This window comes from Carcharodon carcharias, chromosome 14 (assembly GCF_017639515.1).
Source record: "Carcharodon carcharias isolate sCarCar2 chromosome 14, sCarCar2.pri, whole genome shotgun sequence".
Lineage (NCBI taxonomy): Eukaryota > Metazoa > Chordata > Chondrichthyes > Lamniformes > Lamnidae > Carcharodon > Carcharodon carcharias.
Window position 1 is genome coordinate 6986038 of NC_054480.1, and position 11798 is coordinate 6997835.

General features: G+C 47.0%; 1 protein-coding gene across 1 annotated transcript; it reads left to right on the top strand.

Moving 5' to 3' along the window:
* The first annotated feature begins 6186 nt into the window (after positions 1-6186).
* LOC121287007 (bifunctional endo-1,4-beta-xylanase XylA-like) lies at positions 6187-7825 on the top strand. Its single transcript, XM_041204424.1, has 2 exons — positions 6187-6367; positions 6468-7825. Exons 1-2 carry the CDS (start codon positions 6187-6189, stop codon positions 7823-7825), a joined length of 1539 nt encoding a protein of 512 aa, XP_041060358.1.
* Positions 7826-11798: the final 3973 nt, after the last annotated feature.

Consider the following 11798-nt stretch of genomic DNA (forward strand, 5'->3'; position numbering starts at 1 on the left):
CCTCAATGTTGGGGTAGCCCAGAACATCAGTGTAAATAACAAGGCTAAAGCATTTGCAGCCATCTTCAGAAGTGCCAATTGGATCATCCACCTTGGCCTCCTCTGGGGGTCCCCAGCATCACAGATGCCAGACTTCAGCCAATTCAATTCACTTCACATGATATCAAGAAACGGCTGAAGGCACTGGATACTGCAAAGGCTATGGGACCTGACAATATTCCAGCAATAGTGCTGAAGACTTGTGCTCCAGAACCAGCAGTGCCCCTAGCCAAGCTGTTCCAGTACAGCTACGACACTGGCATCTACCCGGCTACGTGAACTATTGTCCTGTACACAAGAAGCAGGAAAAATCCAACCCGGCCTATCACCACCCCATCAGTCTTCTTTCGGTCATCAGTAAAATGATGGAAGGTGTCATCAATAGTGCTACCAAGCGGCACTTGCTCAGCAATAACCTGCTCACTGATGCTCAGTTTGGGTTCTGCCAGGGCCACTCAGCTCCTGACCTCATTACAGCCTTGGTTCAAACATGGACAAAAGAGCTGGACTCCCGAGGTGAGGTGAGAGTGACTGCACTTGACATCAAGGCAGCATTTGACCAAGTGTGGCATCAAGGAGCCCTAGCAAAACTGCAGTGAATGGGAATCGGGGGAAAACTCTCCTTTGGTTGGAATAATACCTAGCACAAAGGAAGATGGCTGTGGATGTTAGAGATCAATCATCTCAGTCCTGGGTCATCAGTGCAGGAGTTCCTCAGGGTAGTGTCCTCGGCCCAACCATCTTCAGCTGCTTCATCAATGACCTTCCTTCCATCATAAGGTCAGAAGTGGGGATGTTCACTGATGATTGCACAATGTTCAGCACCATTCCCAACTCCTCAGATACTGAAACAGTTTGTGTCCATATGCAGCAAAACTTGGACGAAATCCAGGCTTAGACAGATAAGTGGCGAGTAACAATCGTGAAACACAAGCGTCAAGCAATGACCATCGCCTTTTGACATTCAATGGCATGACCACCGTTGAATCCTCTAATGCCATTGACAAGCAACTGAACTGGACTAATCATATAAAGACTATAGCTACAAGAGCAGGCCAGAGGCTGGGAATCCTGCCGTGAGTAACTCACCTCCTGACTCCACAAAGCCTGTCCACCAGCTAGAAGGCTCAAATTGGGAGTGTGATGGAATACTCCCCACTTGCCTGGAGCTCCAACAACATTCAAGAAGCTTAACAACTTCCGGACAAAGAAGCCCACTTGATTGGCACCCCATCTACCACTTTAAACACCCACTCCCACCACCACTGACGCACAGTGGCAGCATTGTGTACCATCTACAAGATGCACTGCAGCAACTCACCAAAGTTCCTTCAACAGCACCTCCCAAACCCAAGAATTTATCACCTAGGAGTCGAGGACAGCAGATAAATGGGAACACCACCACATGGAAGTTCCCCTCCAAGTCACTCACCATCCTGACTTGGAACCACATCACCATTCCTTCACTGTCGCTGGGTTAAAATCCTGGAACTCCCTCCCTAACAGCACTGTGGGTGTACCTACACCACAGGGACTGCAGCGGTTCAAGAAGGCAGCTCACCATCACCTTCTCAAGGGCAATTAGGGTTGGACAATAAATGCTGGGCCCAGCCAACGATGCCCACATCCTGTGAAAGAATTTTTTAAAATTAGGAATGGGCAACAAGTGCTGACCATGCCAGTGGCACTCACATTTCACGCTGCTATAGAAAAAAGTGATGCTGCCAAACTTGATGGATATTTCCAGCATTTTCTGTTTTCATTTTACATTCCTAGTACCCGTAGTATTTTGCTTTTGACATATTGTTAAGGTGAGATGTGGTGGGGGGAGCAGGTTTGTTTGGAGCACCAACAGTGGCATTGGTCAGTTGAGTCAAAGGTGTGTTTCTGTGCTGTAGAACATAGAGAATTCTCATTTACCTCCAAATGTTCCTTGGACCTCCTGCAATTTTCTAGCAAAAAAAAAAGATTATTCATGTTTTTTTTTCATTAAAGATGTTTTGGGTCATTTAAATTCACATCCATTCATAGGATTAAATGATTGAGGATTCAGATAACACCAGCTGGTCAGTTTTATAAGCTAGAAAAAATATTCATAAAAACTGCTCAGCGAGCTGCAGTTGTGGGCACTTATTTTGATTTAAATGCACTGTATTATAATATCAAAATCTTTTTAAGATATGACATTTAAAAATAATCTTGTTGGCTGTCCTATTTTCTTGGACTGTGAATTTAAGAAGAATGTATAAGTCTCGTTTAATGCAGGGAAGCAAACCACATTAATGACTATCTGAAGCACTGGTTTAAAGTAAAACACCTTGGGTACCATAGAGATGCTTACAGTCCTTCAGCTCAGTTTAAATCACATCGGACTAGCCATGTGGTTAGGTTACTATTTATAACTGTACTGTAGGTTTGGCTGCCAGGGACGGTTAGACAACTGGGACAAGAAGATGAGAGGCTACAGCAAAACGCAGAGCATGTCTTTGCAGCGAGGCTCGAGCAGCACAGAGGAGTTAAATCTGATAGAAAATAGGTGTGCCAGTGCAGGGAATGGGGAAGGCAAGACTAAAGTGGAGAAAACCTAAAGCAATGGAAAATGTGAGGGGGAGGGTGGAGTATGACAATGACAAAATTTGGGGAGACCTACACCCCTAGGACCATTTTGCAGCCACCTCGAGTGACCATCTAAGGACAGAAGTATGAGCAGGAGTAGGTTAGAGGGCCCCTCATGTCTACTCTGTCATAAGAACATAAGAACTAGGAGCAGGAGTAGGCAATTCAGCCCCTGGTTCAATGAAGAGTGCAGGAGGACAAGCCAGGAGCAGCACCAGGCATACCTAAAAATGAGGTAGCAACCTGGTGAAGCTATAACACAGGACTACTTGCGTGCCAAACAGCATAAGCAGCAAGTGATAGGGAGAGCTAAGCGATCCCATAACATAAGAACATAAGAACTAGGAGCAGGAGTAGGCAATTCAGCCCCTCGAGCCTGCCCCACCATTCAATATGATCATGACTGATCTCACTTTGGCCTCAACTCCAATTTCCTGCCCTCTCCCCATAACCTTTCAACCCGTTACTAATTAAAAATCTGTTTATCTCCTCCTTAAATTTATTCAGCGTCCCGGCATCCACTGCACCCTGAGGTAGTGAATTCCATAGATTCACGACCCTTTGAGAAAAGTAATTCCTCCTCATCTCTGATTTAAATCTACCACCCCTTAACCTAAAACTATGGCCTCTCATTCTAGAATGCCCCATAAGGGGAAACATCTGCTCCACGTCTACTTTGTCTATCCTCCTTAGCATCTTATATACCTCAATTAGATCTCCTCTCATCCTTCTAAACCCTAGCGAGTATAGACCTAAACTGCTCAATCTCTCCTCATAAAACAAGCCCCGTATCTCTGGAATCAATCTAGTGAACCTCCTCTGAACCGCCTCCAACGCACCTACATCCTTCCTCAAGTAAGGGGACCAAAACTGTGCACAGTGCTCCAGGTGCAGTCTCACCAATGCCTTGTACAGTTACAACAACACTTCCCTATTTTTATACTCTATTCCTTTAGCAATAAATGCCAAAATTCCATTTGCCTTCCTTATTACGTGCTATATCTGTATACTAGCTTTCAGTGATTCATGCACGAGGACACCTAGCTCCCTCTGCACTGAAGCATTCTGAAGTTTCTCTCCATTTAAATAATGTTGTTCAACAAGATCATGCCTGAACTGCTTCAATTCCACTTTCCCAGCCCGGTCTCATTTTCCTTCATTCCAGTAGCATCCAAGAAGCTATTGATCTCAATTTTGAGTAAACTCAATAACTGAGCATTCTGGAGTAGAGAATTTGGACAATTCATAACCCTCAGTGAAGAAATTTCTTCATAGCTCAGTCCAAATTGGCCAAGCCCTTATCCTTGAGTCTATGAGGACCCGGTTCTTGGAATATGAGGAATAGGAGCCGGGGTAGGTTTGCTTATTATCTACAAAAAATATTGGAGATGGAAAGGGGTGGGTGGAATATTTGGAGATGACAGGCCCTGATACCAACCCTAGTGACAATCTCAGAATAAGAGTTTGGCCTTTTAGGACTGAGATGAGGAACAATTTCTTCCCTAAAAGAATTGTGAACCTTTGGAATCTATCCCAGATGCTCAGTCATTGAGCAAATTCAACATCAATTGATTTGGACATTAAAGGGATTAAAGGATATAGGGATAGTGGGAAGATGGAGTTGAGGTAGAAGATTAACCCACAATGGTACTGAATGGAATGGCAGGTTCATGGTCTACTCCAGCTTCTATTTCTTATGTTCTTATTTCATGTCATGAAACTTCCAGGAATAAGGCCAACCCTGCCCCTTGCAGATGCTAAGGCAGCTGATGCCTGTTTTAGGACCCCTCAGTGGAATTGGGCTACTCTGAGCTAAGCAGGCTTTGAGGTCTATCCTGTTCAGGCTTTCCAGGCATGGGTTCAATACAGCAAGTGGTCACCATCGGAAAGGTAAGGTTATTTTGCTTTATGTTTTATGTGGAACCAGGAACAAATGTACTCTTCCCCGCTCCAGAGCAACCCTGAGGCCACTGCAAGCCTGTGATTGGCTCCTATCTATGTTTTACTCCCTCCCCGGAACTTATTTTCTGGTCACTATTGGTGAGGGAGGTGTCTCAACATTAACTTTTAGTAAAATAAGTGATCTGCTGTGGAGAAGGGGACCTGGCAGCCCAATCAAATAACATTACTGAGGTACAAGACTTGATTTTGAACTATCCTGTCCACCATACACACCTGTACTCCTCTCACTTTGTCCAAGCAATGTCTTTGGTCAGGATTAAGATGTAAACCTACCACAAGTCTTCTCCTGACTCAATTACCTTTCGAGTTTTCCTTTATATAAAAGATAGTCTTTCCAACAGCTTATCCCAGCCCATATCCTTTCCTGAATTTTCAGTATATTTGTAAGTTACAGGTCCTAACTTTCCTTGGGCTTTCTGCCGCTGTAATAATATAAACACAGTTCAAATCCTTTTTATAATGCGGCAGAAGGTTTCAGGAAGTTCAGGGTCATGACCACTTCCATCACCCTGGTTAGTCATAACTCAGAACATATGGCTGCCTCCAGTTCAGGAACTGATACCAGTGGTACCCCAATAGGAGCCAGCCCAGTGGTACCCCAATGAGATCTAATCCCGTGGTACCCCAATGGGAGCTAGTCCCGTGGTACCCCAATGGGGGCTCGTCCCAGTGGTACCCCAATGAGAGCTCGATCCAGTGGTACCCCAATGAGAGCTCAACCCAGTGGTACCCCAATGGGAGCTGGTCCCAGTGGTACCCCAATGAGAGCTCAATCCAGTGGTACCCCAATGAGAGCTCAACCCAGTGGTACCCCAATGGGAGCTGGTCCCAGTGGTACCCCAATGAGAGCTCAATCCAGTGGTACCCCAATGAGAGCTCAACCCAGTGGTACCCCAATGGGAGCTGGTCCCAGTGGTACCCCAATGAGAGCTCAACCCAGTGGTACCCCAATGGGAGCTGGTCCCAGTGGTATCCCAATGGGAGCTGGTCCCAGTGGTACCCCAATGAGAGCTCAACCCAGTGGTACCCCAATGAGAGCTCGATCCAGTGGTACCCCAATGAGAGCTCAACCCAGTGGTACCCCAATGAGAGCTGGTCCCAGTGGTACCCCAATGAGAGCTCAACCCAGTGGTACCCCAATGAGAGCTCAATCCAGTGGTACCCCAATGAGAGCTGGTCCCAGTGGTACCCCAATGAGAGCTCAATCCAGTGGTACCCCAATAGGAGCCAGCCCAGTGGTACCCCAATGAGAGCTCAACCCAGTGGTACCCCAATGAGGGCTCAACCCAGTGGTACCCCAATGGGAGCTGGTCCCAGTGGTACCCCAATGAGAGCTCAATCCAGTGGTACCCCAATGGGAGCTGGTCCCAGTGGTACCCCAATAGGAGCTTATCCCAGTGGTACCCCAATGAGAGCTCAATCCAGTGGTACCCCAATGGGAGCTGGTCCCAGTGGTACCCCAATGAGAGCTCAATCCAGTGGTACCCCAATGGGAGCTGGTCCCAGTGGTACCCCAATGAGAGCTCAATCCAGTGGTACCCCAATGGGAGCCAGCCCAGTGGTACCCCAATGAGAGCTCAATCCAGTGGTACCCCAATGAGAGCTCAACCCAGTGGTACCCCAATGAGAGCTCAACCCAGTGGTACCCCAATGAGAGCTCAACCCAGTGGTACCCCAATGAGAGCTCAACCCAGTGGTACCCCAATGAGAGCTCAACCCAGTGGTACCCCAATGGGAGCTGGTCCCAGTGGTACCCCAATGAGAGCTCAATCCAGTGGTACCCCAATGGGAGCTGGTCCCAGTGGTACCCCAATGAGAGCTCAATCCAGTGGTACCCCAATGGGAGCCAGCCCAGTGGTACCCCAATGGGAGCTGGTCCCAGTGGTACCCCAATGAGAGCTCAACCCAGTGGTACCCCAATGAGAGCTCGATCCAGTGGTACCCCAATGGGAGCTGGTCCCAGTGGTACCCCAATAGGAGCTTATCCCAGTGGTACCCCAATGGGAGCTCAACCCAGTGGTACCCCAATGGGAGCTGGTCCCAGTGGTACCCCAATGGGAGCTGGTCCCAGTGGTACCCCAATAGGAGCTTATCCCAGTGGTACCCCAATGAGAGCTCAACCCAGTGGTACCCCAATGGGAGCTGGTCCCAGTGGTACCCCAATGGGAGCTGGTCCCAGTGGTACCCCAATAGGAGCTTATCCCAGTGGTACCCCAATGAGAGCTCAATCCAGTGGTACCCCAATGAGAGCTCAACCCAGTGGTACCCCAATGAGAGCTCAACCCAGTGGTACCCCAATGAGAGCTCAACCCAGTGGTACCCCAATGAGAGCTCAACCCAGTGGTACCCCAATGGGAGCTGGTCCCAGTGGTACCCCAATGAGAGCTCAATCCAGTGGTACCCCAATGAGAGCTCAACCCAGTGGTACCCCAATGAGAGCTCAACCCAGTGGTACCCCAATGAGAGCTCAACCCAGTGGTACCCCAATGGGAGCTGGTCCCAGTGGTACCCCAATGAGAGCTCAATCCAGTGGTACCCCAATGAGAGCTCAACCCAGTGGTACCCCAATGAGAGCTCAACCCAGTGGTACCCCAATGAGAGCTCAACCCAGTGGTACCCCAATGAGAGCTCAACCCAGTGGTACCCCAATGAGAGCTCAATCCAGTGGTACCCCAATGGGAGCTGGTCCCAGTGGTACCCCAATGAGAGCTCAACCCAGTGGTACCCCAATGGGCGCTGGTCCCAGTGGTACCCCAATGAGAGCTCAATCCAGTGGTACCCCAATGGGAGCTGGTCCCAGTGGTACCCCAATGGGAGCTGGTCCCAGTGGTATCCCAATGAGAGCTCAATCCAGTGGTACCCCAATGGGAGCTGGTCCCAGTGGTACCCCAATGGGAGCTGGTCCCAGTGGTACCCCAATGGGAGCTGGTCCCAGTGGTACCCCAATGAGAGCTCAATCCAGTGGTACCCCAATGAGAGCTCAACCCAGTGGTACCCCAATGAGAGCTCAATCCAGTGGTACCCCAATGGGAGCTGGTCCCAGTGGTACCCCAATGAGAGCTCAATCCAGTGGTACCCCAATAGGAGCTTATCCCAGTGGTACCCCAATGAGAGCTCAACCCAGTGGTACCCCAATGGGAGCTGGTCCCAGTGGTACCCCAATGAGAGCTCAACCCAGTGGTACCCCAATGAGAGCTCAATCCACTGATACCCCAATGAGAGCTCAACCCAGTGGTACCCCAATGAGAGCTCAATCCACTGATACCCCAATGAGAGCTCAATCCAGTGGTACCCCAATGAGAACTAGTCCCATGCTACCCCAATGGGAGCTAGTCCCAGTGGTACCCCAATGAGAGCTCATCCCAGTGGTACCCCAATAGGAATGATGGTGGCATAGTCTTAATGTCACTGGACTAGTAACTCAGAAATCCAGACTAATCCTCTGGGGACACGGGTTCAAATCCCACCACAGCAGCTGGTGGAATTAAAATTCATTTAATAAGGTGGAATTGAAAGCTATTCTCAGCAATGGTAACCGTGGAACAATCACCGATTGTTGTAAAAGCCCATCTTGTTCATTAATATCCTTTAGGGAAGGAAATCTGCCATCCTTACCCGGTCTGGCCTACATGTGACTCCAGACCCAATGTGGTTGTCTCTTAGCTGCCCCCTGAATGACCTAGCAAGGTCAGTTCAAGGGCAATTAGGGATGGGCAACAAATGTTGGTCTTGCCAACGATGCCCACATCTCATGAAAGAACAAAAGAAAGGAGCTAGTATCAGTGCTATGCCAACAAGACTTTGTAACTTCAGATAAATAGTGTAGAAGTTAGAAAACAAAAGTTTGTCTATGCTGTACAGGAAGTGCATATAAAAAGAAAAAGCTTGAATTTGGCAGAGAGGTTCCAGCTTGTGAGGCACAAGAGATGATCTGACTCCCTAAAGGCACCCAATCAGTGCTACTGACTCGAGCTGTCCTCACTTCTGGTCTATGGTTAGGTTGAATGAGTTGATGTTTGATGCATATAGAGCCAAGGGATGATTTGGAGTGTCATCAACACACAATTATATCCTGGCTCCACGCTCACTCTGTACGCTGCTGATATAGTTTAGGAATTCAGTCACATTGGACAACAGACAGTAACATCAAGCCGCAGAATCACATCTGTTCAGGGGATCAGAGATTTCATGGGGCCAGTATAAAGTGATCAGATATTTGCAAAGCAAAATGGCTCATGTGGCACTCGACTGGCAGGGTTGAATGTTGCCTTGCAACAGGGAGAGGTTATTCAGTCCCTCAAGCCTCCTCTGACATTCAATTAGATTATGGCTGATCTGCAGTCTAACTGCATTTAACCACCTTTGCTCCACATCACTTGATACCCCGAACTAACAAATATCTATTGATCCTGAAAGCTCCTTTTGGGAGGGTGAAGAGTTCCTGATATCACTCCTAAATGGCTTTGCTTTAAGGGTAAATACTTTCTCCATATCTACCAAGTCAAATAACAGAATCATTTTAAAGACCTTGACTCAACTTTCCAAAGTGGACAGCTGCCTTCACCATACTGAAGAATTCAATATCAGAGGCTCAATCAGAAGCACAAGATTGTTGCCTGAGCTGTTATCCTGATTTCCTTGGTGGGGTTCACTAGTCATGTTTTCTGCTTAGTGTTTTACAGGCTGAGACACAACACACTTTTGTGCCTTTTGGTGGTTTGCGATTCCCGAAAGCTGTTGCCTTATTCGAACAGGGATCACCAGTGGCAAGATTAAAAAATGATTGACTGGCATCCAACACATGTTCAAGGGTCTATTTTTTTTGCTTTACTCTTTCATGAGATGTGGGCATTGCAGGCAAGGCCAATATTTATTGCCCATCCCTAATCATCCTTGAACTCAGCCATTTCAGAGGGCAGTTAAGAGTCAACCATGTTACTGGGGGACTGGAGTCACACGTAGGCCAGACCAAGTAAGGATGGCAGGTTTCCTTCCTTAATGAACCAGATGGGTTTTTACAACAAACAATTATAATTATCACAGACACCATTTCTGAGACTAGCTTTATATTCCAGATTTATTATTTGAATTTAAATTCCACAAGCTGCTGTGGTGGGATTTGAACCCACATCCCCAGGGCATTAACCTGGGCGTCTAAGTTATTAACCCTGTGGCATTAACACTATGCTACCATCACACAACTACATTAAATTGAATCATAGAATAATACAGCAGAGAAGGAGGTCATGAGGCTCATGAAGTCTGTGCTGGTTCTTTCAAAGAGACCCCTCTCTCTTTATCCAAATCCCACCAAATGTTGATCCAACTATCTTTTTGGATTTTATTTTCAATCAGACATGGCTGGAATGTCCCACCAAGTCTAAACTCATTGCTACAATCAGCATTCCAGTTTTTAAACTGAAATCAATTGAGCTTGTTTCTTTTATCAAATGGAACTAATTGTGATTGCAATAACTGTAATTTCAGAAAGCATGTTCAATTGATCGCCTTCCATGTGTGAAGAAATTCTTCAATTGTCTGTCCTTGGTTTAAACTGGTTAATCGTGTCTCTGTCTCTCTCTGATTCTGTTACACCTCCCAATTGGAAGGCACGTTTTTAAAGAATGTGCAAATTATGCAGATCCAAACTGATTTACATCATCGCATAGCAAGAGACAGGAGAACACCTTCAGCCCATTGTTCCTTTGGTGTATCTCCAATAACCATAAATTGCCTTTGTTGACAAGACACTGATTCCTTGAAATCCGTCTTCGGTTTCTTGTTGCAGCACCAGTGTTGGTGACAATTCAGCGAGTGAATCCAGTGAATATCTGAGCCATACAGACTAGGATGGAGACACATTCTCTCACCCAACATCACCAGGCAATAATAATAACAAAAAACAAAAAACTGCGGATGCTGGAAATACAAAACAAAAACAGAATTACCTGGAAAAACTCAGCAGGTCTGGCAGCATCAGCGGAGAAGAAAAGAGTTGACGTTTCAAGTCCTCATGACCCTTCGACAGAACTAGGTGAATCCCAGGGAGGGTTGAAATATACATTGGAGAGACCAAACGTAAACTGGGCGACCGCTTTGCAGAACACCTGCGTTCTGTCCACAAGAATGACCCAAACCTCCTGTCGCTTGCCATTTCAACACTCCACCCTGCTCTCTTGCCCACATGTCTGTCCTTGGCTTGCTGCATTGTTCCAGTGAAGCCCAATGCAAACTGGAGGAACAACACCTCATCTTCCGACTAGGCACTTTACAGCCTTCCGGACTGAATATTGAATTCAACAACTTTAGGTTTTGACCTCCCCCCTCCATTCCCCCTCCATCCCCACCCCCTTTCTGTTTCCCCCTTCCTTTTGTTTTTTCCAATAAATTATATAGATTTTTCTTTTTCCCACTTATTTCCATTATTTTAAAATATTTTTAAATCTTTTATGCTCCCCCCACCCCCACTAGAGCTATACCTTGAGTGCTGTACCATCCATTCTTAATTAGCACATTCGTTTAGATAATATCACCAACTTCGACACCTATGTGTTCTTTTGTCCTGCTGTCTGTGACATCTTTTGATGATCTGCTTCTATCACTGCTTTTGCCTACAACCACACCCCCCCCTCCACTTCTCTCCCCGCACCCAACCCCCACCCCCCAACCCCTCCAGCCCCCACCCCCCACCACCGCCACCTTAAACCAGCTTATATTTCAACCCTCCCTGGGATTCACCTAGTTCTGTCGAAGGGTCATGAGGACTCGAAACGTCAATTCTTTTCTTCTCCACCGATGCTGCCAGACCTGCTGAGTTTTTCCAGGTAATTCTGGTTTTGTTTTGTATCACCAAGCAATAGTTGGGAAACATCAACCAGGGTTGCTGCTCCTGATTGCTATAGAACAGCCCCTGTTGGAAGTGCATAAATGAAGATCACAGCAGCCTCGGGTGTAATCCAATTATGGATGAATAGCCCATTGACCTTCAAGGCTCACACCTGAATAAAGGTAACTCAGAATCAAAGCATAGGAAGAGATTAATCACTTGAGGAGTGAAAAGAAAAAAGAAAGTGCTCTTAACTGGCACCTCATCCATCACCTTAAACATTCACTCCCTCCACACCAACAGACAGTAACAGCAGTGTGTACCATCTACAAGAGGCACTGCAGCAACTCACCAA

Coding starts and splice junctions, on each gene's coding strand:
- LOC121287007 (XM_041204424.1), top strand. CDS start 6,187: ATGAGAGCTCAATCCAGTGGTACCCCAATGAGAGCTCAACCCAGTGGT. Junction 6,368..6,467: donor AATGGGAGCTGGTCCCAGTG/GTACCCCAATGA, acceptor AATGGGAGCCAG/CCCAGTGGTACCCCAATGGG.